The sequence below is a fragment of the Cryptomeria japonica genome, chromosome 11, assembly GCF_030272615.1.
Source record: "Cryptomeria japonica chromosome 11, Sugi_1.0, whole genome shotgun sequence".
NCBI lineage: Eukaryota > Viridiplantae > Streptophyta > Pinopsida > Cupressales > Cupressaceae > Cryptomeria > Cryptomeria japonica.
The window spans coordinates 473,775,792-473,802,163 of NC_081415.1; the positions used below are offsets into that span (position 1 = coordinate 473,775,792).

At 34.9% G+C, this 26,372-nt stretch overlaps 1 protein-coding gene across 1 annotated transcript; it reads left to right on the forward strand.

Moving 5' to 3' along the window:
* Positions 1-11,744: 11,744 nt before the first annotated feature.
* LOC131045974 (aspartic proteinase nepenthesin-1) lies at positions 11,745-13,316 on the forward strand. Its single transcript, XM_057979606.2, has one exon. It carries the CDS (start codon positions 11,814-11,816, stop codon positions 13,197-13,199), a length of 1,386 nt encoding a protein of 461 aa, XP_057835589.1. The 5' UTR covers positions 11,745-11,813; the 3' UTR covers positions 13,200-13,316.
* Positions 13,317-26,372: the final 13,056 nt, after the last annotated feature.

Here is a 26,372-nt window from a genome sequence, read left to right on the forward strand (position 1 = left end):
CAGACCTATGGATGATTCCTCCATTTATCAATGGTGGTAGCCTTTGTTCTCTTTTGTTTTCTACCCATAATGTTATTGATATCAGTTGTTTGTAATTTCCAACTGTTACCTTTCTTCGCAACAAACTTTTTGTGAGAAACAACCAGAAATCTATAGGAGTTTCTAATGCTTTTGTTCAATAGGGAGAAAAACACCCATAAAGCATGCAAAGTGAACCTGCAATGATTACTGTACCTCCTTCTCAACTACCTACAAAACCAGCTCCTACTGGCATGACCTCTCCTTGAGAAATAATTTAAAATCTGACCCTACTTACCATGCAATCCTTCATAAGTTAAGATATCACGTGTCGCACATAGTAGCTCCCCTTCTCCATTCTAGATAATAATTTCCTCACTCCGTAGTGCCTCATTGGTAGCCCAGTCAACATTCCTATTGGCCTCTCTGAAAACATGGGAAATGTGGCATTTTTTAAACCCCTGAAGCAACTCCCTAGCGAAATCTATGATGTTTTTGATAGTCCACGAAGGTTGATGTTTACCGAGAGGAAAGAATAATTTTTCTAGAGTCGCCTTCCAGCCATAGCATATTGACCCCTAAATTATAGGCTAATTTAATTTATTGAAGGATGCCCATAGATTCCACTAGATGACAAGTCTGGATTCCCAAGGGATAGGCAACCACCCCAGTGCAAAAGCCAGCCCCATTTTGGATAACACCACTGCAACCAGTAGGTCCCAGGTTACCTTTCGCCGTGCCATCAAAGTTGGCCTTAAACCAATCAATTGGGGGAAAGGACCAACAAATCAATCTTCTATTGATTTGGTTGATGTTGGAGCCCAAAAAGGTTGGGATATTCCATATTTTGAAAAAACCAAAGTCCTCCTTATTGATACAACAATGCACCCCCCTAGCCATCACATTCTCAACACAGTTATTTTTTATCTTGACCCACACCACTTCAGAGGTGTTAATATCATTTCAAAATATTCTATTATTTATCTCTTTCCATATCCCCCAGAGGATATGGGCAAAAGAAAACTTCCACAAATTTCTTATGGTGATGTTATTGGTAGAATAATGCCAGCTTCTGAAAAAATCCCACATCTCCTCCGAGAAAACCCAATTCAACCCCCACATTTGAAAAAACATCCCTTAAATAGGAGTGTAAAAAGGATAGTGTATAATGATGTGGTTCACATATTCCTCATTATTAAAACAGAGATAGCATATATTTGGGAAACAAAACCCCCTCTTTCTCAATTTATCAGTAGTTAGAATTTTATTTTTCAAAAGGATCCACAAAAAAATATTGATTTTAGGAATCAGACCTAGATACTAAGCCTTAGCCCAACAAGGAGTAGGGTCTTGGGATTGAGCTAGTAAAAGGACAAAAGAAGAGACCAAATAAGTCCTTGAGGAAGTCCCACTTCACACCATGTGGTCTTCCCTTCTAGTATTTAAGACAGCATGGTTGATCATTAAATTTACCTGCTTGAGTTTCGGATCAATAGAATTGAGGTCCACCCACTTTTGATCTTTCCAATAATCAACCATTTTGGCACCGATCTTTTTCTTACAATTTTGGATGATCATCTGATAAGCCTTCTTATAAAGAGGGGCTCCACCAATCCAAGCATCATCCTAAAAGTTCACTTTCCTTCCATCACCTATGGTCCAGACATTGCCGAGACTAGCAATACCTTTAGCCTGAATTACACTGTTCCAAATGAAAGAACTGCTTGGTATCTGATCAGAGACCAAGAAATCCTCTATGGTGGGAACTTTTTATAAGTACTTAGCCTTCCAGATATCATTCCATTCTCCTTTTTCCTAATAAGTTCTACAAATTTGTTTGGCAAGAATATTTTTGTTCAAAGTTCTGATATTCCTTAAACCCAAACCCCCCTTCTTTTTGGGTTTATACACATTATCCTAGGCCATGAGAGTCATCCTCTTTTTCTCCTCAACCCTAGACCACAAGAAGGCTTTCTGGATTTTCTCAATGGCATCAACAAATATGCCAGGGATTTTAAGAAGGCATAAAGCATACACTGAAAGACTCTGGAGATAAGATTTTAAAAGTTGGACTTTTCTAGCTTGACTAAGAAGGGTACCTTTCCAACCAGCCATCTTTCTACTGAACCTATCCACAAAAATATTCCAAAACAACTTTGAGGGTTTCAATCCCAAGGGGAGGCCAAGGTAGATAGTTACCAATTTGGCATCCAAGGATCTAAAACATCTTGATTTGTCTGTCCTCTAGGGTGTTGAAGAAGAAAATGGAGCTTTTCTCCCAATTGACAGTTTGACCCGAGGCCAAGCTATAAGTGTTGAGAAGGTTTTTCAAATTGGACACTTCTTTGATAGTGGATGATCCCATTAAAATGGTATCATCAACAAATTGCTGATGAGTACAGGTTCTAAAACTAGAAGAGGGTGATATACCACAAAGAAGCCCCAAAGAAACATACTTGTTGATAAATTTACGTAGACATTCAGCCAAAATGATGAAGAGTATAGGGGATATGGGATTCCCTTGCCTGATACCCTTAGAAGTTTTGAAGAAGGGGGAAGTCACCCCATTGATAATGATAGAAAAAGAAGGGGTTGAGATGAGTTGATCAATCATCTGAATAAACCTTAGTCCAAAACCAAAAGCTCCAAGCACCTTACCCAAGAAACTCCAGTCCACTCAGTCATAGGCTTTAGACAAATCCAGCTTCATAAGAAATCCTTTCTTTTTCGAATCCACCAGCGAATGAATGTTTTCATGGATAGCAATGATAGAGTCAAGGATTTGTCTGCTAGGAACAAATCCACTCTATTGGGGCGAAATGATCAGAGGAAGAATCCTTAGAAGTCTTCTTGTCACCACCTTAGAGATGATTTTATAGAATGAGTTGCTTAAGCTTATCGACCAGAACTTATCCATATAGTCAGCCCCCAAGCATTTGGGTATCAAAACCAATAAAGTTGCATTGAGTTCCTTTAAGATCATTCTAGCCCCAAAAAATTCCTACACACCTTTAACTACATCAGCTTTGAGGATGTCCCAAAAGGTTTGAAAGAAGAACAATGGAAATGCATCTGGGCCCGGGGCTTTGTTCCCATGAAAAGAAAAAACTACTTTTTTAACTTCCTCCTCAGAAGGGATGGTAACCAAGGCCTTTTTTAGATCCTCATTAATAGTTGAAGGAATGTTCTCAAGGATGGCACTCTGGGAGTGACCATCCAAACCAAAGTCCGCTGAAATAAGTAAGGTAAAAAAGTTATTATCTTCCTTCCCAATCTCATCATCCTTTCTCGTTTGAGTTCCCCCAATTCTCAGCTTAGAGATTCTATTAGCAGCCTTGTGTTTCATTGTGGTCATATGGAAGAATCTAGTATTTTTGTCCCCAGCTTTAAGCCATAAAGATCTAGACCTTTATTTCCAGAATTTTTCCTCTCTTCTAATAATCTTGTGGTACTTCACAGGCACTTCATTTTCCTCCCTGATTGATACTTCATTGTATCCACTCATTTGGATTTTATCCTAAATTTCCTTGAGTTCCAACTGGGTTTTGGTCTTGGCAGCAAACAGATCTCTGAAAACCTCCTTGTTCTATTTTTTAATATTGTCCTTCACATTCCTTAATTTTTTTGCCATTCTATACATAGCAGTACCTTTAACATCAATAGATCACCATTTCTCAATGACTTGCACAAGGTTAGGGTGGTCCAACCACATCCTTTCAAATCTAAATGGGAAATTTCTTTTAACAATGATATTATCAGCAACAAAAATCACAAGGAAATGATTAGAACCTATCCTAGAGATAGCAGAGAGGGAGCATTGATAATGGTTAGACCACTCGTTAGAAATAAGGGCTGTGTCAAGTCTGACTTGAATGAGATCTTCCCCCGTCCTCCTGTTCATCCAGGTAAAATTGGCTCCTTGGAGCTCAATATCATGCAGACCCTAGTTGTTGATAAAGTTAAAAATATCCATTCTACTTTCTAGTTGTGAAGGGACACCTCCAAATTTCTCATTGTCTCGGAGAGGGGTGTTGAAATCCCCCATAACAATCCACATATCCTCCTTGTAAAGAACCCGAATAACTTCCAACGTTTTCCAAAATTTGCTTCTACCAAGTCTATTATTAGGGGAATAAATATTGGTAAGTAGTAAAGAGGTGTTGTCCCCAATGTGATGAAACCTAATAAAAGCTAGATTGCTATCCTGATTGACAAGATCCCCAGAAATACGCCTAAGGTTCTAGAAAATTGCAATGCCCCCAGAAGCACCATCTGAGCTTCCACCAAAAAATTCCCCATCCTTAAAAAGCTTAATCTTTTCTACTTTCTCTTTAGTCATTTTAGTTTCTTGGATAATAACAATGTCCAGCTTATGTTCTTTGACTTAACTGAGAGGGGACACCTCCAAACTTATCTTTGTCATAGAGAGGGGTGTTGAAGTCCCCAATGACCATCCACATTCCATGCTTAAAAAGACACTCAATAGCCTCCATCTTCTTCCAAAATTTACATCTACCGATTCTATTATTAGGGGTGTAAATATTAGTTAGGAGCCATGAGGTACCATCCCCTAAATGATGAAACCTAACAAAGGCCAAATTTCTATCCTTCTTAACAGACACCCTAGTAACACGCCTTAGATTCTAGAAAATGGCAATACCCCCAAATGCACCAGCCGAGCTACCTCCTAAAACTTCCCCATCCTTAAAAAGGTTAATCTTCTCAACTTTCTCTTTAGTCACTTTAGTTTCTTGGATAAGAACAATCTTCAGTTTCTACTCTCTAACTAAATTTCTAAGAACATCCTATTTATGTGGACTATTCAGTCCATGTATATTCCATGAAATTATTTTCATTTTCTAACTAGGGAACATACCTCATGGATGGTCATATGAGTGGCATCCGCTATATTCTTGCTTTCCTCTTGATCTCTAATCTAGCTTTCTTTTTTACTTCAATGAGGAGATGGTTTAAAACACATGTCAGCTTTGGTCTGGTTTCTTGTCTTGACTGAATTAGCCTAAGGGGTAGATTTAGGCCCTTTTGAACCTCCTCTCTTTCGCTCCGCTACTTCACTTGTATGGCAATATTCCTCTTGAGTATTTTGGGTGGTTATCTTTTGGTTAACATCTTTGACCTCAGCCCACTTAGCATTAAGCAGTAAGGTCATTGATGATTGTTGGAAGGTGGATTTCACCATCTCCATAAATTGTTGTGATCCCAACAACGGGATTCCTCCAAGGATCAAACACTTCTGGGCTTCTTCATAGTCGCTACTAAGGTCATCTCTATTGGTGTTATTTGTAATGTGATTCAAATTTGCTTCCTCATTATCCTGTAACACCACCTGTATTTCTCCTTCTTCCAGGTTATCACTTCTTTGATCCTCCCGATTGATATCTTGTTGTTCTCTATTGTCTTTGCCTATTTGATCCTTTTTATCTTGTTCAGGGAAAGGTATTTCTGGGTTTTCCATATTAACATCCATGTGTTGTTCTACCGTGTCAGGGATAATGACACTCTGGGCCTCTTCAATTTTTTTCTCTTTTTCAAAGCCCTCAGGTTGCTTAACAGGGTTTTTTGCTTTCCATTGCATTGCCTTTTCTTTCTTTTCTTTTTCTCTGATAGCCTAAAGAGGGCATTTCCTTGTTGTATGTCCCACTTTTTTGTAGTGAAAGAAAGCGAAAGGGACACTTTCATATTCTGAAGGTTGGTTCCATTTTCCCAATCTAGAATTGATCTCAATGGATAGGGCCATATCTATGCCTTGCATAACTCCCACACAGATACTGACAAAGGTAAGTCTTCTTCTAGCCATTGTGATAGGGTCCATAGAAAGGAGTTCAATGAAAGAGCTAGCAATTCCTTTAAACAGATCTTCCACCAAGAACTCTAAGGGAAGGCTCAACAATCTAACCCAGACTAGAGCCTGAACAAAGAAGGATTCATTCAAGTCCATCTTAGGCAACCATTTTTTCAAAGCTAGCATTGATTTACCAATCAGCCAAGGGCCATCATAGAGCACTCTTGACATGTCTTCCTTGCAAGAGAAAGTAAATGACAGTGCCCCTTTGGACATAGCGGTGATCTCTACTTGACCTTTAAGTGCCCATTTGCGTTTAGCAAATGCCCTAACAATATCAATATTTGGCCTCGGGCCCAAAATTTTCCCAACCACTGTCATTGTCATAAGGTTGATATTATGATCAATAATAGGGTCTGGAATTTCAATAGGAAATCTACCTTTTTCTGGGTTTGAAATATTACGAACTAGAGGGAGAGAGGACTTTCCACTCGGTTTGACACTCAATAGAGAAGTCCAAGACCGACCATTGTCCCTTCGAACAGGTTCATGCCTGGGAGTATCTCCAGCACGTGATTCTCCATTTTCTCCATCAGGATTGATAGGATTGTCGCCTGCCTGTGGGTCCACATCCGCCAGGTCCTTTCCACTCAACTTAGAGGAATCTAGGAAGTCCCAGGAATCATCCTTTCCATTCTCCCCCTAGTTTTCCTATCCATTCCAGGGTTTCCTGCCCTATCCTGAATTCAAATGCAGCGCTTCTCCCTTCTCTTGCTCCATTATTACTCATGAGATTTTGAGAAATCATTTCTCAATTTGTTATGACTTTTCTTATATCATTTTTTAGCCTTCATTATGTTATTCAATATTATATTTGGATGTGTATTATACCCTATAGTTATGGTCCATGGCTGCGAGAGTGGGCTCTTGCATGTGTAGATCAGGGTCTTAAGCATTAGGCCTCTAGGAGGGGGTCTAGACTTGTTGGAACATCATGAAGAGTTTTCTTGTAATTGCAAGTGATAATCATAATAATTAATTAGAGGGATGGGTAACTATGAATTCATCTAATCAAGATAAAGAATATGTTATTGTATGCCCCAATCGGACAGATCCAGGAAGATGGATTTGGGATCTTAGATTGGGAAGACTATTGGAGTGGTATACCCGATCTCCCTTGAGTGACTCCAAGGTGGAGATAGATGCCACATGAGGTTATCATTTGATGACACTCTACCCCACATGTGTTCATTATCCATATGCCTTGATTTTTGTTGATAGCCTCTGGAGGTTACTTGCTTTGATTTAGCCATGTGATGTATTTTGATGGTATATTTATGTTAGAGTCTTGTGAATTAATTTTGTATCCTTTGGTTGTTAGGTGTTAGCTTAGGTAATGAGTGTAATTTGGAACCTTATGTCATCTCTTAGCCTGGGGGGTGGTTCCTTATTGGACATGGTTGGGTGGTTGATGCCTTCTTCCATTGGGATATTCTTCTTGGATGATAGCGTGCATGGATTCTTCATGTGATTACTCTTGGGGTCGATTTCTATGTACGTAGAAAATAAGATATTGTATCATGATGAATTATACATGTAAAAGAGATTATGTATCCTTATATTAGGTATCTTTATGTAATTGCAAATGAACATTATATTAGGACTTGATGTAGTGATTATGAGAAGTGTTCCTTTATTATTCATTGAGGTATCAGATATTCGTTATGTATTATGAATTTAGTAGATCTATACAGAAGAGAAGAAAAAGCTTATATGTATTTGTGTTGCAATTATATTTGAGAAATGGTATTGTGCTATGTTATCCTATGAAATGAATGATAGAAAGAATAGAAAAGTTGTGTTGAATCTTATTAAATAAATGAGAATTATCTAGATGAAATGATTTAATAGATTTATGATGCTTGATAGTAGATAATGGATAGGTTAGAAGCATTCAATTAGTATTTCATATGAACCTAAGAAAGTATTATGTGAATCAATTATGCATATGATTTAATATTAGTTTGGTTGCATGAAAGTAAATGGTTAACTTAGTAATAGAATGTGAAATTCTAGGTGGATAAGTGGTATGTTTAGATGATTTCAAGTAGTGACGTTAATATACCCTAGGGAGTAGTTATGTTTGCAAGAGTATATTTGAAGATAAGTTGATATTTAAATGAGTTTATCTGCTTGCGTAATTTAGTTTTATGGTTATGTACATGTTGTTTCATTTGATCTTGCAAATAGTTAATGTTGTATTGATGTATGATGATGATAACTTAGAGTAATGGAGGTTTTAAAAAAAAATTATCTACATTTGTTAGTAGATTTTAGATTATTTCTCTAGGGTATTTCGACGGGCATTACATTCCTAAACATATCAAACATGTTCTAAAGAATAATTAGACCACAATAAAAATTCATTGTTTGCTATCAATTTTTTGTCTAGTTTACTAAGGAATACCAAGAATATTACCATAAAATCATCTCATTTGTAATCTCCACATCTATCTAACCATCTATTGAAGAAAAACATCTAATAGTTTAAGGTTCTATTAGCTATGTATTTGGCAAGATGTTACATTGCCATGTAGGTTATGAATTCTAATAGATAGACATTATTTAGTATATATCATACATTTTTTATTTGTATATTCTCCAATTTTTTTTTTTATAAAAAAAAGAGTGTATTATTGAAGGAAGATCTTCCACAATAATTTTAACTCCAAAATTTAAAATTTTCTTTGTTTCTTCTCTTAAATCTATTTTTACTTATTGACTCAATAATTGATAAAATTTAAAAATATCCAAAATATGTGATTACTATATAGCTAGACTCTCAAGCCATTCACTACAAACCCTTCTTATTTTCATTTCTTCCTTGGAGTTATTCTTATGAAATTTTATTAACAACTAAAGTAACTTGTGCTATTTGACCAATATTCTCATAACCATGTCATGTTTTGTTTAGACTTTTCCCTTACATGATGATTTGGTTGCATTTTTTAGTATGCAATGCTTGAACCTTAGCTAATTCACCTTAGTTGTTGCTTCTTCAAATTTTGTGTAATTTTATGAATGAGAAATTTTATTTTGAAAATATATATACAAAAGTGTATTTTTCATTAGAGAGGATAAATACAATGTTTGAAACTAAGAAAAAGCATAAAGTAGAATAGAAAACAATAATCTAAAGAAATGCTTCATTTATAAAAGCATAAAGTAGAATAGAAAACAATAATCTAAAAAAATGCTTCATTTATAAAATTATTTTTTGGAAATAATGACACGGTCCTAATATTTTTTCTAATTTTGGTTATAACTTATATTTTTAATTAAAGATGGGTCATAAATGTGAATAAGTAAAAACTCAACTTTTGTGAACAATAAAATATAAAAAATAAAATAGAAAATAAAGAATCTCAACAATGTTACATTCATAAAATTAGAGTTTGAAATTAATGTCATGAGCAATATTTTCAAATTTCATTGTAACTTATATTCTAAATTGAAGATAGGTTATAAATGTGATCAAGTAAAAAAATTAAATATAATTTTACATGTATTAATTTTTATAAGTCATAAATTTTCTACATGCTGATTTTTATGAATATAGTATTTGAAAAAAAATTGAGAAATAATATTTTTTTAAAAATATAATAAAATTTTGACTTTTTTAAATATTTATTTATTGTATTTAATAAATTAAATTAAATTTTATTTTAAGACGAAAAGTAAAATTTCAATTATCACTATATTTATGATGTCTTTAGAAAGTTTTAGTTCTACATAATCATTCAAATTTAACCAAAGAAGTGAAATGTTGATATGTGTTCACCATACATTTTATTATTGAGAAGAGAAACATAAATCACCATTGCCTTTAAAATTTAAATTTAATAATAGTTTGATCAATTTAATTAGTTCTCAATTCATTATTTATAAGATTATAAATATTTTAAATTTGAATTATTTATAAAAATAAAGAAAATCATTAATTTTTTAAATATTAACATAGTATCAAATAAGAAACACAAAATAAATATATAAAAATTATCACATAAATTATTAAAAATTTATTATAATTAAACACAAATATGATTTCATTATCTTTCTAACAATGAAGTGAAGGAATAGAAAAAAAATTAAAAAATTTGAATACAAAAGGAATGTGCTAAATTTATAATTAGTTTCAAAATTAATTAATAAATCATTAAAAATTATTATATAATTTAGATATATATTTATTATTAACTTAATTATAAATATATTATTAAATAAATTATTATACAGTTGAAATTTACGTATTTATTATTATGAGTTTATTTATATAAAAAAAATTAAAGTAGTCATAGAAAAAAGTTTATTAGAAAGGTTTTCATAAATAAAAATTATAATTCTAGATAAAATTATATAAATTTGATTAAAAAAGAAAAAGTGAAATGTACTTCTGTATTGGGCATTTTTAATCTTAAGAACAAAACATACATTCTATTTTGAAAATTTTACAATCACCGTCATTTGTAAAATGAAAATTTATTTTAACTTGATCTTTTGATTATCATTCAATTTGTATTTCAAAATTTATATATTTTAAAAAATAATATCGCTCGCAAAGATTATAAAAATATATTCCAAGTGTCGAGTGGTAGTCCGACGTGCCACCATTTTCTCTTAAAGCATGGCAAACACTTAACTATATCATCCTTATCCTATTCCTAGTAACACCAAGTTTATCAGATTTTTGAATAAAAAACGCTTCTAGATAAGATTTACTTATAGCCTAACCAAAGAAAGATGCAATTGGGTATCTAGAAAATTAGAAATACACATACTTAACAAACACGTGTTGATCATGCATAGCATAACTCAAAACATGCAATTGCTTTTTTGTTTTAAATTAGTTAACAAAAACTCATTGGAGTATAGTAAGTATTAATAATAAGTTATATTAAATAAAGTAAATAATTTCATAATAAAAATAATAATTTTTAAAAAGCAATATTACATAAATTATTAAATATTAAAAAATAATTTTATTCTTTACAAAATAGTATATAGAAAGAATTGAAAAAAAAAGAAAGATAAATATCATTATGAAAATCGAAAATCAATTTTTAATTTTAAAATTTAATATAAAATAAATTTACTAAATTGATTATTAAAATTGAAAATAAATTAATAAATTAACAAATTTTTTTAAAAAATAGATTTTTTAAATTTAACAATTTATTATTAAAATGACAAAAGTACATTAATTAAAAATCTAATTAAAAACAATCTTACAAAGAACATTCTAAATTCGTATACTTTTAAAAATAATTATATTCTCTTAATTTAATAAACATAACATATAACTTTATAATAAATATTTAATTTTTATTAATAATTAAGATTCTATTATATTAAAATACAACCTGACAAAATTCAAAGTTATAATACACAAAAGAACCCATGCATACTATCAAATTTCACAAGCCGGCTGGCATTTTGGCATGCCACCTTTTTCTCTTCAAGCAGTGTCCCACTCTCTTGCATTACAAAAAATAATTGAAATCAAATAAAATTATATGACAGTCTTTATGTATCAGCAATAGTTATATATATGTAATATATAATATATGTATAACATGTATTGTATGCATAAGATATCGATGCATCATAAAAATTATATAGACATTGCATCTATATCATCCTGGTCTTATTCCTAATAACACCAACTTATCAAATTTCCAACTAAGATTCACAGAAGCTTGCAGCTAAGATTCACTTAGTCTAACCAAAAAAAAGATGCAGTTGGAATATAGAAAACTAGAACTATACATGCGTAACAAACGTTAACCATGCATCGGCACAACTGAGAACATGCAATAATGAATTGTTTATATATTTTTCAAGTTATCAAAGTCGATGAAACAATGAGTAGTAGGCTATAAATCAAGGTAGTTTTTCTGTACGAAAGTAAGGTCTCATTTAGCACTCTGCAATCATGGCTGCAATGAGCATTTTCAAGTCAATAGTTGTAATCCTCTTATACTTGCTTTCATATAACAGCTGCGATGGAGGGAAACTTACTGAGCGGGCCAATAATTACAGAGCAGAATTGATCCGCAGAGAGTCTCGTGTGTCTCCACTTATGAAAGCCCACAACCTGACGACGCGTCAACGACTGCGGCGATCTGTGGACAGGAGCCAAAGGCGGCTGGAGAGGCTGCAGGCCTTGGCAAGAGGAAGCACAGAAAATTTCTACAGCCCAGTAAGCTCAGGTGACTACGAATTTATAATGCAAATGGGCATAGGGCGTCCCATTCCAATTCTACAGCATATGGTTGTCGACACAGGCAGCGACCTAATTTGGGTGCAATGCGAACCTTGCATTAGCTGTTATCAACAGCAGGACCCCTTGTACAATTCTCATACATCTTCCACATACAAGAATGTTTCATGCAATAGCAAATTTTGTAGTGGATCGTTTTCAAATTCGTGCGGTTATCCTGACACATGCCAGTATTCCTATCTATATGGAGATTTTTCATCCACGTCCGGAGACATGGCTTCAGAAACTTTCAGTCTGAAAAGAAGGGCTTCGGTTTCGTCCGGGTGGGAAGCTATTCCGCGCATTACCTTTGGCTGCGGCAACCTGCAGGGGGGTGATTTTGGCGGGGCCGCTGGTATAGTCGGTCTTGGAAGAGGCGTCCTTTCGCTGGTGTCTCAGCTGGGCGAAACCATCAAAAACAAGTTTTCATACTGCTTGGGATCTGTTGAAGACGAGTCCGGCGTTAGCCCTCTCTTTTTGGGAGACGCTCCGATTGCTGGTCTTCCTGGCAAGTTCCAATCTACTCCTTTCATTGGGGTGAATGATCCCAATTACTTTTCAACTTACTACTATCTTAACTTGGATGGAATCAGCGTTGGCGGCACGACGATTAAATATCCGGCTTCGACATTCTTAGTTGATTCTTCTGGAAATGGCGGGCTGATAATTGATTCTGGAACCACGCTAACTTATCTGCCTGATCCTGCGTACAAGCCCTTCCTGGCCGCAGTGAAGTCTAGTATCAAAGCTAAGTCTGTGAATGCCTCTTCTACCGGCGGAACCGATCTTTGCTACGAAAGTACGGTGCCTATATCCAAGTTTCCACCAATTGCTTTTCATTTTGCAGGAAATGCAACATTTAATGTGCCTCCAGGGAACTCATTTCTATCTGTGGAGGACGATCGGGGACGGGAGTTGCAGTGCTTGGCATATTCTAGTGCAGGGCCTAAGGGTTCGTTATCTATATTTGGAAATACTCAGCAACAGAATTACAATATCGTTTTTGATATGGGCAAGACAGAACTCTCGTTTGCTCCGGCCATCTGTGACAATCTGTGATACAAAAATATTACATGCCTGTAGTCTGTAGCTCGATTTATTTTCCTTCGAATGCAATATCGTTATTATTCAATGTATTTTTTTTTCCAATAAGAATTCTCTCTTTTTTTTCAGGCACCTCTTGTTTGTAGTGTATCATGTGTATTATAGAATTTAAATGAAATTTATGGTTTAAATGAAGTTTAGTTAAATGCATGAAAAATGAAAAAAAGAAGATGCTTTATCATTATTTGTTTAATTTAATTCTATTTATTGTCTTCTCCCATACACTCAATTAATTAATTATTAATTACTTTAAGTTTAACTATCAATCAATTTTTTTTAATTACTTTAAGTTTAACTATCAAGTCTGTCTCCATCATGCAATCACTTAACTTAGTAATTATCTCAATCTAACATTATTAATTATGAGGAAGTCCACTCTTTTCTCAATAATAAGAATAAGAAGGAATATAATAATAATAATTTCATAATATAAAAAAAATTATCTTGATCAAATAATGATAAAGTTGTGGTGTCACTAGGGGAAGGGCTTCAACTTTAATGCATGTTCAATAATTGCAACCCCAACGTAAATTAGAAGGACAATTATTTACAATGTTGTACGATTGTACATATCGAGATGCATTAGTAGTGTAGCTTTCTCATGATCATCATTCATAGCCCTGCTTATTAGTCCTCTTTATTCAACCTACACTTATTGGAAAATCACAAAGTTAGGAGATATAATAATTTAATAATTATTTTAATATATAGGAAATGATTCTTCTAGAGAAGGACAGAGTGGCTAAAATCTATCTATTATGTATTTGTAAATTTTGATAGATTTTTTTTGTGCTTTTATGATTCAATACATAGAAATATTTAAGATTCTTAGACTTTCCTATAGCATATCATAAAGACTATATAGTCTTTGACATCTTTATTTAACTCATTCATTAATGTTGTAAACATGTTTTCTTGTGGCATTTCCTAAAATTAACCCAATTATGCAACATGAGTGAGTCAAACTTGAGATGGTGCATGCACTACACCCTTTTTAAGGCATCCCCTAGATCACTCTTTCTCTTCTATTGAGAAAATCTTACTGAGAATGATGAAATCTTATTTACTACTCTCTTCCTACAAAACAAGTGTCATAAATGAAAGTAATTTGATGTTTTGTAGTGGCAGTCACAACAATATGTTTACTCATTTCTCTTTGGAGGAGGAACTAATAATAAAATGGTGTGCTTGTGTGTTCAAGAAGGTGGTTATTTGATGATTATTATTATTATAAATATCAATTTAATAGCGCATTGCAAATCCTAATCATAAATATAATTTGCACTTCCAACTACTTGAATTATTTATGCATCTTATATAGTCTCTATAATAAAGTAGATTATGAGTTGACCTTATATTTGAAATATTGTTACTATTTGAAGTATTATTCTATATCATTCTCTTTCTTACAATATTTAAGCTTGGTCTTGGATTGTCTCTTCAATGAGAGGAATGTGTTCTTAGACTTCATATAACTCTTTTTGAATCTAATCTTCCTTTGTCTATGACACATCAAGCGTGAATCTTCAATGAAAACGAAGATTGGAGAGATCAAACTTGGTGTTTTGTTCTAATCATTTGTTGAATTGGTTGAAATGTTGAGCTCATTTGATTTTGGTATACCTCATGTAGTGATCAAGGTGTTTCTTTCTCTTTTCTTCTATTAAATTTAAATTTTTTTATACCTCGTGTTAAGATAAAGGGCTCTCTCTTTATTTATCTTTATTTATTATACTTTTATAAGATTTAAAAATGTAACTAGCATAGATACCTTAAATACATCTATCTAGATATATACATTTAAGATATCTATTGTAGTAGCATCCACGGTGTGGCATGTAAAGTATTTACTTATCATCTTTTTAAATTTGAATAAAGTATTATTATCCCCTGTAAATCCTGATGTCTATCATATTAAGTCAAATGTAGAATAGGAAATCGTTCGATTCAAAATTATTCAAGATTTTAATAGTTTTTTCGAATGCACAATCAACATATTAAAATATTATGAATAGTACATTTCATCTTAAACCAAAATTTTAATCTCAATGTTAAGCAATTAAATTTTAATAGGATAGTTGACTCCAATAATGTATAATATTTTCAAAGATTTGAGTCTTTCTTCCTCATCTTTCCTTATTGTGAGTTGCTTCCTTCTTTTCTTTTGTCATAATAATCATATGAAAATGGTGGTGAGATTCTAAGTCTATCCAAGGACTTAGTAGGTGGTAAAGCAACAAATGTTAATCTTGGTCTTTCTCTCAACCCTAGATGAATTTTTCTCCACAAAGAGTCAATCCTTGTGATTTGTTTTTTATTATGATAAATAGGTTTTGAAGGGGCCCCAAAACCCTTTACAATCAAAGTTGCCACCAAAAATAGACTAGACTACCTAGCAGCAAACCATAGGTTTTAAAAAGGACCTAAAACCCTCTCCACTTACGGGCATCTAGATCCCAAAACAAAGGCTACAAATGATACAATAAAAAAGACACAGTAGCCACAAAACATTAAAACCCTAGCCACACATCAAAATAAGAACATCAAACCAGGCTGGTCAAAACCAACAATCTAAAACAACAAATAATAGACCTTAGGAAATATAGATCAAGGGTTTATCAAGCACCCTCAACCAACAACAATGGTTTTCACAGGCTCACATAACCTATAACCTGTAAGGGCTTAAAGGTCAAGGGGAGATCACTGTTATGTCCAAAGTTTTGTTGTCGATGGCCTTTTCATCTGAGGAAGACATGTCGAGGGTGCTTTGTGATGGTCCTTGATTGATTGGAAAATCAACACTTGCACTACAAAAGTGCTCATCTAAGATGGACCTAAATGAATCTTTTTTTGTACAAGCTCCTATTTGGGTCAGATTCTTGGGCCTTCCCCTGGAGTTCTGGGTTGAATATGTCTTTAAAGGAATCACTAGCTCCTTTGGGGAACTCTTATCTATGGAACTTATCACAACAGCTAAAAGAAGACATAACTTTGATAGGATTTGTGTGGGTTATGAAAGGCATGGATATGCCCATATCTATCAAGATTAATTCCAAATTGGGGAAGTGGATCCAACCTATGGAATATGAAAGTGTCCCTTTTGCATGTTTTCACTGCAAAAAATTGGGAAATACTGCTAGAAAATACCCTCTACAGATCATGAAAGAGAAAGAGAAGAAAGACAACGCAACACAATGGAGAGCAAAAAAACTTGCTAAGCAACTCGAGATTGCTAAAAAAAGAAAACGTTAGAATAAGCTTAGAGTGTTATCATCCTTGACACCTTTGAGCAATAAGGGAACATTAATGTGGAAAACTCATCAAACTAGATGCTTAAAGAAGGGAAAGAGGATCAAACAGGAAAAGATGAGAGAGAACGACAAAACACCAATCAGGAGGAACAACGAAGTGATAACCTAGAAGATGGAGAAATACAGGTGGTGTTATAGACCAAGGAGTAAGTGGATTCGAATTGCATTATGAAAAAAACTAACAAAGATGGCCCTAGATCAGACTATTAGGAAGCCCAGAGGTGTTTGATCCTTGGAGGGATCTCATTGTTAGAATCACAACAATCAATGGATATGGTGAAATCTACCTTCCAACAGTCCCCAACGACCTCACTTCTTAATATAAGTGCTAAGTGGGCTAAGGTTGATGATTTCAAGTAGAAGACAATCACCCAAAACATCGAAGAAGAAGATAGCTAGATTAACGAAGTAGCAGAATGAAAGAAAGTTGGAAAAAAGGGGCCAAAATCCACCCCTCAGGCTATTCTAGTTAAGACATGAAATTGGACTAAAGCCAATATGGGTTTTATCCCCTCTTCTCTTGGAAGAAAAAAGAAAGCTAGATCAGAGATCAAGAGGCAAGCAAGAATATAGAGGATGGTACTCAAATGACCATCCACGAGGTATGATCCCTAAAAGGAAAATAATTTTTTTTTCATGGAATAGACATGGATTGAATAGTCCACATAAATAGGATGCTCTTAGAAATTTACTTAGAGAGCATAAATTGAATATTGTTCTTATCCTAGAAACTAAAATGACTAAAGAGAAAGTCGAGAAGATTAAGCTTTTTAAGGATGGGGGAGTTTTAGGAGGTACCTCAGATGGTGCTTCTGGGAGCATTGCCATTTTCTGGAATCTAAGGCGTGTTACTGGGGTGCCTGCTAAGTAGGATAGCAATTTGGCCTTTGTTAGGTTTCATCATTTAGGGGACGGTACCACATGGATCCTAACTAATATTTACGCCCCTAATAATAGACTAGATAGATGTAAATTTTCGAAGAAGCTAGAGGCCATTCACTGTCTTTTAAGGATGAAACATGGATGGTCATGGGGGACTTCACAACCCCTCTCTGTGACAAAGAGAAGTTTGGAGATGTCCCCTCTCAATTAGAAAGTAGAATGGATCTGTTGAACTTTATGAATATAACCAAGGTCTGCATGATATTAATCTCCAAGGTGCCAATTTTACCTGACCAACCATAGGGTGGGGGAAAATATTATTCAAGTCAGACTTGACAGGGCCCTTATTTCTAATGATTGGTTTAACCATTATCTGTGCTCCCTATTGGCAATTTCTAGGATTGGTTCTAACCACTTTCATGTGGTTTTTGTTGCTGAGAATATAAGTGTTAAAAGAAACTTCCCATTTAGATTTGAAAGGATATGGTTGGACCATCCTAACCTTGAGAAGGCCATTGAGAAGTGGTGGTCTATTGATGTCAAAGGTACCACGATGTATAGAATGGCGAAAAAAATTAAGGCACGTGAAAGATAATATAAAATAATGGAATGAAAGATAATATAAAGAAATGAAACAAGGAAGTTTTGGGGGATCTTTTTCCTGCCAAGTCCAAAACCTAGTTTGTGCTTAAGGAAATACAAGATAAAATCCAAACCAGTGGATATAATAAAGTGTCTATCAGGAAGGAAACTAAAGTGCTTGTTAAGTATCATAAGATTATCAGAAGAGAAGAATAATTTTGGAAACAATGGTCCAGATCTCTTTGGCTTAAAGCCGGCGACAAAAATACCAGGTTCTTCCATATGATTGCTATGAAACATAAGGTTGCAAATAGGATCTCAAAGTTGAGAATTGGTGGAATTGAAACAAAGAAGGACGATGAGATTGGGAATGACGCTAGGAATTTTTCCAAATCTCTTCTCTCAGTGGATTGTGGTTTGGATGATCTTTCTCAGAGGACCCTCTTAGAGACCATTCCATTCATCATTAATAATGTTCAAAATAAGAATTTGGTGGCCATTCCCTCTAAGGAGGAAGTTAAGAAAGCGGTTTTCTCCATTGGTGGCAATAAAGCCTTGGGTCTGGATGGGTACCCGCAAATCTTCTTTCAAGCCTTTTGGAGCATTCTCAAATGTGATGTGGTTAAAGGAGTGCAAGAATTTTTGGGGCTAGGATTATCTTAAAGGATCTCAATGCTACTTTTTTGGTTCTGATTCACAAATTTCTTGGGGCTGATTCTATGGATAAGTTTCATCTGATAAGCTTATGCAATTCTTTCTATAAAATTATCTTGAAGGTGGTTACTGGCAGATTGTTAATGATTCTCACATCTATAATATCATCCCAATAGAGTGGCTTCATTCCTAGCAGACAAATCCTCGACTCTATCATTACTATTCATGCAAACATACACTCACTAGTGAAATCAAAGAAACGAGGCTTCTTGATGAAGTTGGACTTGTCTAAAGCCTATGATCGTGTGGACTGGGGCTTCTTGGGTAAGGTGCTTGGTGCTTTTGGCTTTTGTGATAGGTTTATTCAGTTGATTGACCAACTTATATCGACTCCTTCTTTCTCTGTCATTGTGAATGGTGTTCCTTCCCTCTTCTTTAAAACTTCTAGGGGCATCAGGAAGGGGGATCGCATCTCCCCTTTTCTCTTCATTATTTTGTTTGAATGTCTGGGTAGATTTATTAGAAAATTTGTTTCTCAGGGGATTCTGCTGAGAATCTCTCCCTCTTCTGGTTTCAAAGCTTGTTCCCACCAGGAAATTGTTGATTTTACCATCTGAATGGGCACTTCATTGATCAAAGAAGCTTCCACTATGAAGAACCTTCTCAAAATTTATAGTTTTGTTTCAGGTAAAATGATTAATTAGGAGCAAAGCTCTATTTTCTTCTTCAGAGGACAGACATAATAGGATGGCCTGGATCCTTGGTTGCCAAATTGGAAAGCCCCCATCTATTTACCTAGGTCTTCCTTTGGGCACGAAATCTACGGATTTATTTTGGAACAGTCTTGTTGATAGATTCAGTAGGAAGCTGGCTGGTTGGAAACAGACCCTTCTTAGTCAAGCTAGTAAAATCCAACTTTTAAAAAATTCTCTCTAGAGTCTTCCAGTTTATGCTTTAAGCCTATTCAAAATTCCTGGAAAATTTGCAGATGTTATTGAGAAAATTCAGAAATCTTTCCTCTGGTCTCAGGTTGAGGAGAAGAAGAGAGTTTCCCTCATTGCCTGAGAAAATGTCTATAAACCCAAAAAGGTGGGGGTCTGGGATTAAGAAATATTAGAACCCTGAACAAGACCCTTCTAGCCAAACAAATCTAGAGAATCTATCAGGGAAATGGAGAGTGGAATGAAATCTAGAAGGCTAAATACTTACATGTGGTCCCTACCATGGAAGATTTCCTTTACTCTTATCACATATTGAGTGGCTCTACAATCTGGAACAATGTTATCCATGCCAAAGGTATTGTAAGTATAGGCAAATTTTGGGCCATAGGTAATGGCGGGAAGGTCAATTTCTGGGATGATGCTTGGATTGGAGGAGCCCCTCTCAATAATTGTGTTTCTCAGATGATCATCCAAACATGCAAGGAGAATTTCAGTGTTAAATTTGCAAACTACTAGAGAGATCAAAAGTGGGTGGACCTCAGCTCTATTGATCCCAACCTAAAGCAGGTAAACTTAGTGATCAACCATGCAATTTTAAATCTTAGAAGGGAGGATCACCTAGTGTGGAGCAGTACCTCTTCAGGGATTTATTTTGTGTTGTCTGTTGTCCTTATGATGGCTCAGTCTCAAGACCCTAGCCCCTACTGGGCTAAGGCTTGGCATTTAGGTTTGACTCCTAAAATTAATATTTTTTTATGGGTTCTTTTGCAAAATAAGATACTAACCACATATAACTTGAGAAAGAGGGGTTTATGCATCCCCAATAGATGCTATCTTTGTCTCAATGATGAGGAATCCATGAACCACATTTTTATACACTATTCTTATGTCCAACCTATCTGGGCTATATTTTTTCAGCATTGGGGTTTGAATTGGGTGTGCCTAGAGGAGATTCAAGACTGTTTCAGGAGTTGGTACTACAATACAAACAATTCGACCATAAGAAATTTATGAAATATTTCCTTTCCACATATCCTTTGGGGTGAACAACTGAGAGGGGGGGGTGAATTAGTTGTTAATAGATTAAAATATTTAATCCACTTAATAACCTTTAACCAAATTAAGTACCGGTAAAGTAGAAACAGATACCGGTAAACAATACAACTTAATAATTAAATAGATAATCAATGCAAGAAACCATACCACATAACACGATGATTTGTACATGGAAAACTCAGAAAGGGAAAAACCACGATGGGAAGCCTACCCACAGTTAGATGATACTTCTGTAGAAAGTATGTGATACAATGAGGGTATTACACATGCAAGAAGGCACACTGCCTAGAGTGTACTGATCATTAGAAAAGAGTCTCACTGACTAGAGAGAGGCAACAACCATCTCAAGATAAATGGACAACAATCCAATAGAGTGAACTACCAGAGATAGCATCTCCCATGCTTGATTACAGTCTCGGTTAAGCTCAATATCAGAGGCCTTTGACCTCTTCCTTAATCCCAATTATCTCACCTATGATCGACCAAATCTCCTTTGCATATGATATTGCATTCCAAGACCACGAACACTTATTCCATTCCCATACCATGATCTACAATGAGATCTTACATCATTTTATACCAACCCTTCGGCCTAAACAAATTAGGTTGGCCACCTAAAAGATATTACAATAAGATCATTACATAAATCCATATTACAATGATATGTCATGTCGTCTTAAGACTAAAACAACAATGACAAATCCATAAATCATCCTGAAACATCCTGGTAACATGTAGAGAACACGTTATCATGATACTGATCCATAACCTAGATAGGTACTGGACCTATTCTTGGTCCACCATGCCAAAGCAATGTCTTCAAGCAGTTGAAGCATGATCAAGGAACATCTTCAGCATCTTGAAATCCATCTAGAAGTTGTACCAACACCACTTATGCATCCTGTCAAGATTCCTTAGTGAAAGCTCTATCGGTGGAGCCTTAAACCAATGCCGGTAAGGGTTTACAAGAGTGTATGATAGAATCTGATTACCAAGTCAATACCATATGACCAAGACATTCTCTAGAAGCACATACCACATGTAACCAATCACATTACATAGATCCAAACATGATCGAAGTGTCCAACAAATAGTCTCTTTTGCTGGTAACACTAGATCTTTTATCGGTAACCAAAACCTATCTGCCGGTAACCAACCATAACAGCTAGTATTGACATCGATGAAAAAACATCAATGCAATACATAATCAATTCATCCATAATGCCAACAATCTCCGCCTTTGGCATTGATGGCAATACTAGATGTGAAAAATATCTAAGTACCAAGAAATGCCAAACAAGTCTCCCCCTGTGGAAGACAACCAACAATCTCCTGAATATCAATAACCCTCCCCCTATGAATGATATCTCTAAATTTATTTTTCACATCACTATCACTCCCATTTTGACATCAATGCTAGAAATTTGACAAAAATATCAAAGCAAGAATATAAACCTCTGAATCTCAAAGTTGACTACACCCCCTGAGTAGTAGCACCACTCATCAGTGTTAGAATGAATAATATCTCTGATAATGCATGCCAGACTAATTGCAAACTGCAACAATCAAGTCTCTGTCGGAGGGGCAGAAACCCCTAACCTGTCTCTCAAATACTCAAATGATTCCTTATACAGCGGTTTAGTGAATATATCTACAATCTATTCTTTAGTGTTCACATAAACCAATTTGACTTCCTTTCCTTCTACTTTGTCCTTCAGAAAGTTATACTTTATTGATATATGCTTAGTCTTAGAGTAAAATACCAGATTTTTAGACATGTTAATAGTCATAGAGTTACCATAGTAGATAACTAACGGTTCACTACAATTTACCCTGATATCCTTCAACAGATGCTTCATCCACAAGACTTGAGTGCAATTAGTTGTTGCTGCAACATATTCAGCTTCTACAATAGATAAAGAAATGCATGTTTGTTTTTTGTTGATCCATGAAACTAGTTTCTTTCCCAAGAAAGAAAGCTCCACTAGAAGTGCTCTTCCTATCATCAGTATCTCCTGCCCAATCTGAGTCAGTATATGCACATAAAGTGAAATCATCATTTTTAGAATACCATAAACCATATTTTGTTGTTCCTTGCAAATACTGGAATATCCTTTTTACTACACATTCATGATTTTCTTTAGGATTACTTTGATATCTTGAAAATATACTTACTGCATTCATAATATCTAGTCTAGTCTAATTCAAATATAATAGACCACCAATCATAGACTTATACCTTGTCAAATTTAAAGGTGTAGAGGTATCCTTGATAGATAATTTCTCACTTGTCACCATAGGAGTATTTACCAGTTTGGAATTATCCATACCAAATTTCTTCAACAATTCCTTCAGATACTTAGTTTGATAGATAAAAATGCCTTTGTGAGTTTGAGTAATCTGCAAACCTAAACAAAAATTTATCTCACCAATCATGGACATTTCAAATTCATTCTTCATATTGTTAGCAAATTCCATGCATAATTTATCTTCTCCTTCAAAAATGATATCATCAACAAATACTTCAATAATCAAAATATCATTATTAGTGATCTTATAATATAAGTTACTATCAGCACTGCCTTTAGTAAAATTAAGCTTCAAAAGATATTTATCCAACCTTGCATACCAAGCTCTAGGAGCTTGTTTCAATCCATATAAAGCTTTCTTCAATCTGCAAACCATATCTTTATCATCTGTCAATGAAAATCCATCAGGTTTCTCAATCAAAAATGCACATTTAACATCCATTTGATAAACCTTGTAGTTCTTATAGGCTGCATAGGCAAGAAATAGTCTAACAGCTTCAATTCTAGCTACAGGTGAAAATATCTCACCATAATCAATTCCTTTCATTTGAGAATATCCTTTACAAACTAGACTATCCTTGTTTCTTACAACTTGACCATCCTCATTCAGTTTATTCCTAAAAACCCATTTAGTTCCAATAACATTCTTATTTTTAGGTCGGGGAACTAAAGTCCAAGTTTCATTCTTCTCTATCTGATCTAATTCATCTTCCATAGCCTTTAACCAATGTTTATCCTTACAAGCTTCAATAACAGTTGTCATTTCAACTTGATAATAAAACATACTTCTTCATTTTCCATTCTTCTTTTTGTCATAACTCCCTTGTTCCTATCTCCAATGATTTGATCTTCAGAATGATTTAATCTTACATACCTTGGTGTCTTCTAAACTTCAAGTTCATTACTCTAATCATCAGTTATAGTTGAATTTTATGATTGTATTGGTGTAACTGTCTTAGTTTCCTATACCAGTTGAGGCATTGTCGGTTCAGTTATGATCATTTCCACTGCTGGTTCCCTATCATATGATATAGGATGATTTATGTACTTCTCATCCACTCTCACATTAGCACTCTCCACAATTTTCTACAATATTTTGTTATAACATCTATATGATTTTCTTTGAATTGAATAACCAAGAAATATCCCTTCATCACATCTAGGATCAAACTTTCCAATTGAATCATCCCTTTTGATATAGCATTTACTTCCAAAAATTCTAAAATATTTAACAGTAGGTGTATGTCTAAACCATAATTCATAAGGGGTCTTACTGGTTTCACCTTTGATGTGAACTTTGTTGAATGTGTATACTATTGTACACATTGCTTCTCTCCAGTAGATGTGAGGCAATTTGGCTTCCATCATCATAGATCTTGGTGCATCCAAAATGGTTTTGTTCTCTCTTTCCACTACTCCATTCTACTAAGGAGTCCGAGGTGCAGATAATTGTGTCGTAATACCATTTGTCTCATAGTTGTTCTCACATGGATTTGCACCCGATGCAAGCTTAAAATTCTTGTAATCCAATGACACATTGGACTACTCTCAAGATATGGGTATCCTATTATGACAGCAAACCTCCATATTATAGGCCGGCTTCCTATTTGATCACCTAAAAACTAATGACTTCTTGACTAGAAAAGAGGTAGAAGGATATGCATAAAATAAAACTATAGATAAAAATTTGATCCACCAATGACTGAAACTGACTTACAAATGCTTACAAACCTCACAAAATACTCAGATAATGAAGCTTTGTAATCTCACAACTCAAATATGCATGCTTGCAAAAATGATTCATATGAAAGGTTTAAACTTTTATATGTTTGCAGGAGGAAAACATTGATATTTTCACAACTTCAAACATTAAAAGTAACTACACATTCACTCACCTACACTATAATATGTTGCATATGATTATAACACTGAGGCAATAAGATGAAAAGAATGATTCTATAAAAATCACAAAAATTCACTCTAAGAACTCACACACAATGCTTGAACAACACAAATTTGAGAAGGAAAATGGACTCCTTTATTGATCAATAGGAGGTATCTACATTACAAGTCTTGAAAAATCATAAGAAATGAGTTATAGGAGCCTGAGTATATTTAGCTACACAATCTCAAAACTCCAAAACCCTCCCCCCCCAAAAAAATTGAAAAACAATCACTTCTACAAAAGATCACCAAAAATCAAAATAAATTTGGCTCCAAGATAGATCACTTGTCATCAATTCTAACCTTTTCCTCAAAATAAGGGGGCTTAACTAAGAGAGAAACTCTTCCAAAATTGCAAAAAAGAGTAGCCAAACTAAACACAACTTCACGTCATTTCGCGCTGAGTTCACTTGGATGCTACCGGTTATCTGACCATTTTATTTAGCCACCTGCATTAACCATCAGCACATAATAGAAACCGTTGGGACTGCGGATGTCTTGTCACTACACAAGGATTAACCTTTATGTACCTTTTCATTGCGGTATAGCGACAACCCTCAGATCTTCAGGAACCTATACGACTTTTAACCACTCTGCTTTTTCTTCAAAACGATCCCACTTTTGAGTCCCTCGTCTGTAGACCCTTGCCACGTGTTACAATCCGACTTGTTTGTGGCTACTACCTAGGCTCCACCTAAACCAACACATCATTAGGTTCTAAGTCATAGAGATTAACAGTCGAGCACTTTTGCATAGTGGTATAGCGATAGCCGTCAGATCTTTGTGATCACCATTGATCTTTCTTGATCTTCTCAACCCTTACCTCTTTGTCCATCCGTGCCACATGGCAATCTCTAGTTTGCCACCTGATCCACTTGAGCACGGCCTCATCTGCAACCTTAGTACCACTGGACCCACCATTTTACTTTGGTTTGTTCATCATCAGTCTTTCGGCCAAACTACCTCCCTCGGCGAATAGTTTTCATGTCTCATCGAAACTATTGTTTCATCGATACCTCTTATTTTGATGAAACCAATGCATTCGGTGAAACCATTTAGAGATCTATCACGGACAAGGTTTGTTCAACATTCACTTTGATGACATGCCACCTATTGCAAGGTGTGTCACCACATGTCACCTTGTGATACGCTCAGAGTCCACCTCGACACCACCTGACCTGCCACCTGTCACGAGGGTATTCAGTTCGGGCACTTCACAACCACAATACAGTGACAGTCATGGATAGCCCCGTAATGTCAATCCACCATCCTATCTTCCTTGATCTGTCATTGGATCTTAGTGATCTTCTTGAGATTTAACTTTCTATTATCGGTACGTTCGTTGTCACCAAGTCGTGGGGAGTATTTGGTGATTATCATCCCATCGTGACATAGTGACAGTCATCGGATCTTTCTTGATCACCATTGATGTATCTCGAACTTGCATGA

Excerpts from the sequence above, each read along its gene's own strand:
- LOC131045974 (XM_057979606.2), top strand. The coding sequence starts at position 11,814 with ATGGCTGCAATGAGCATTTTCAAGTCAATAGTTGTAATCCTCTTATAC.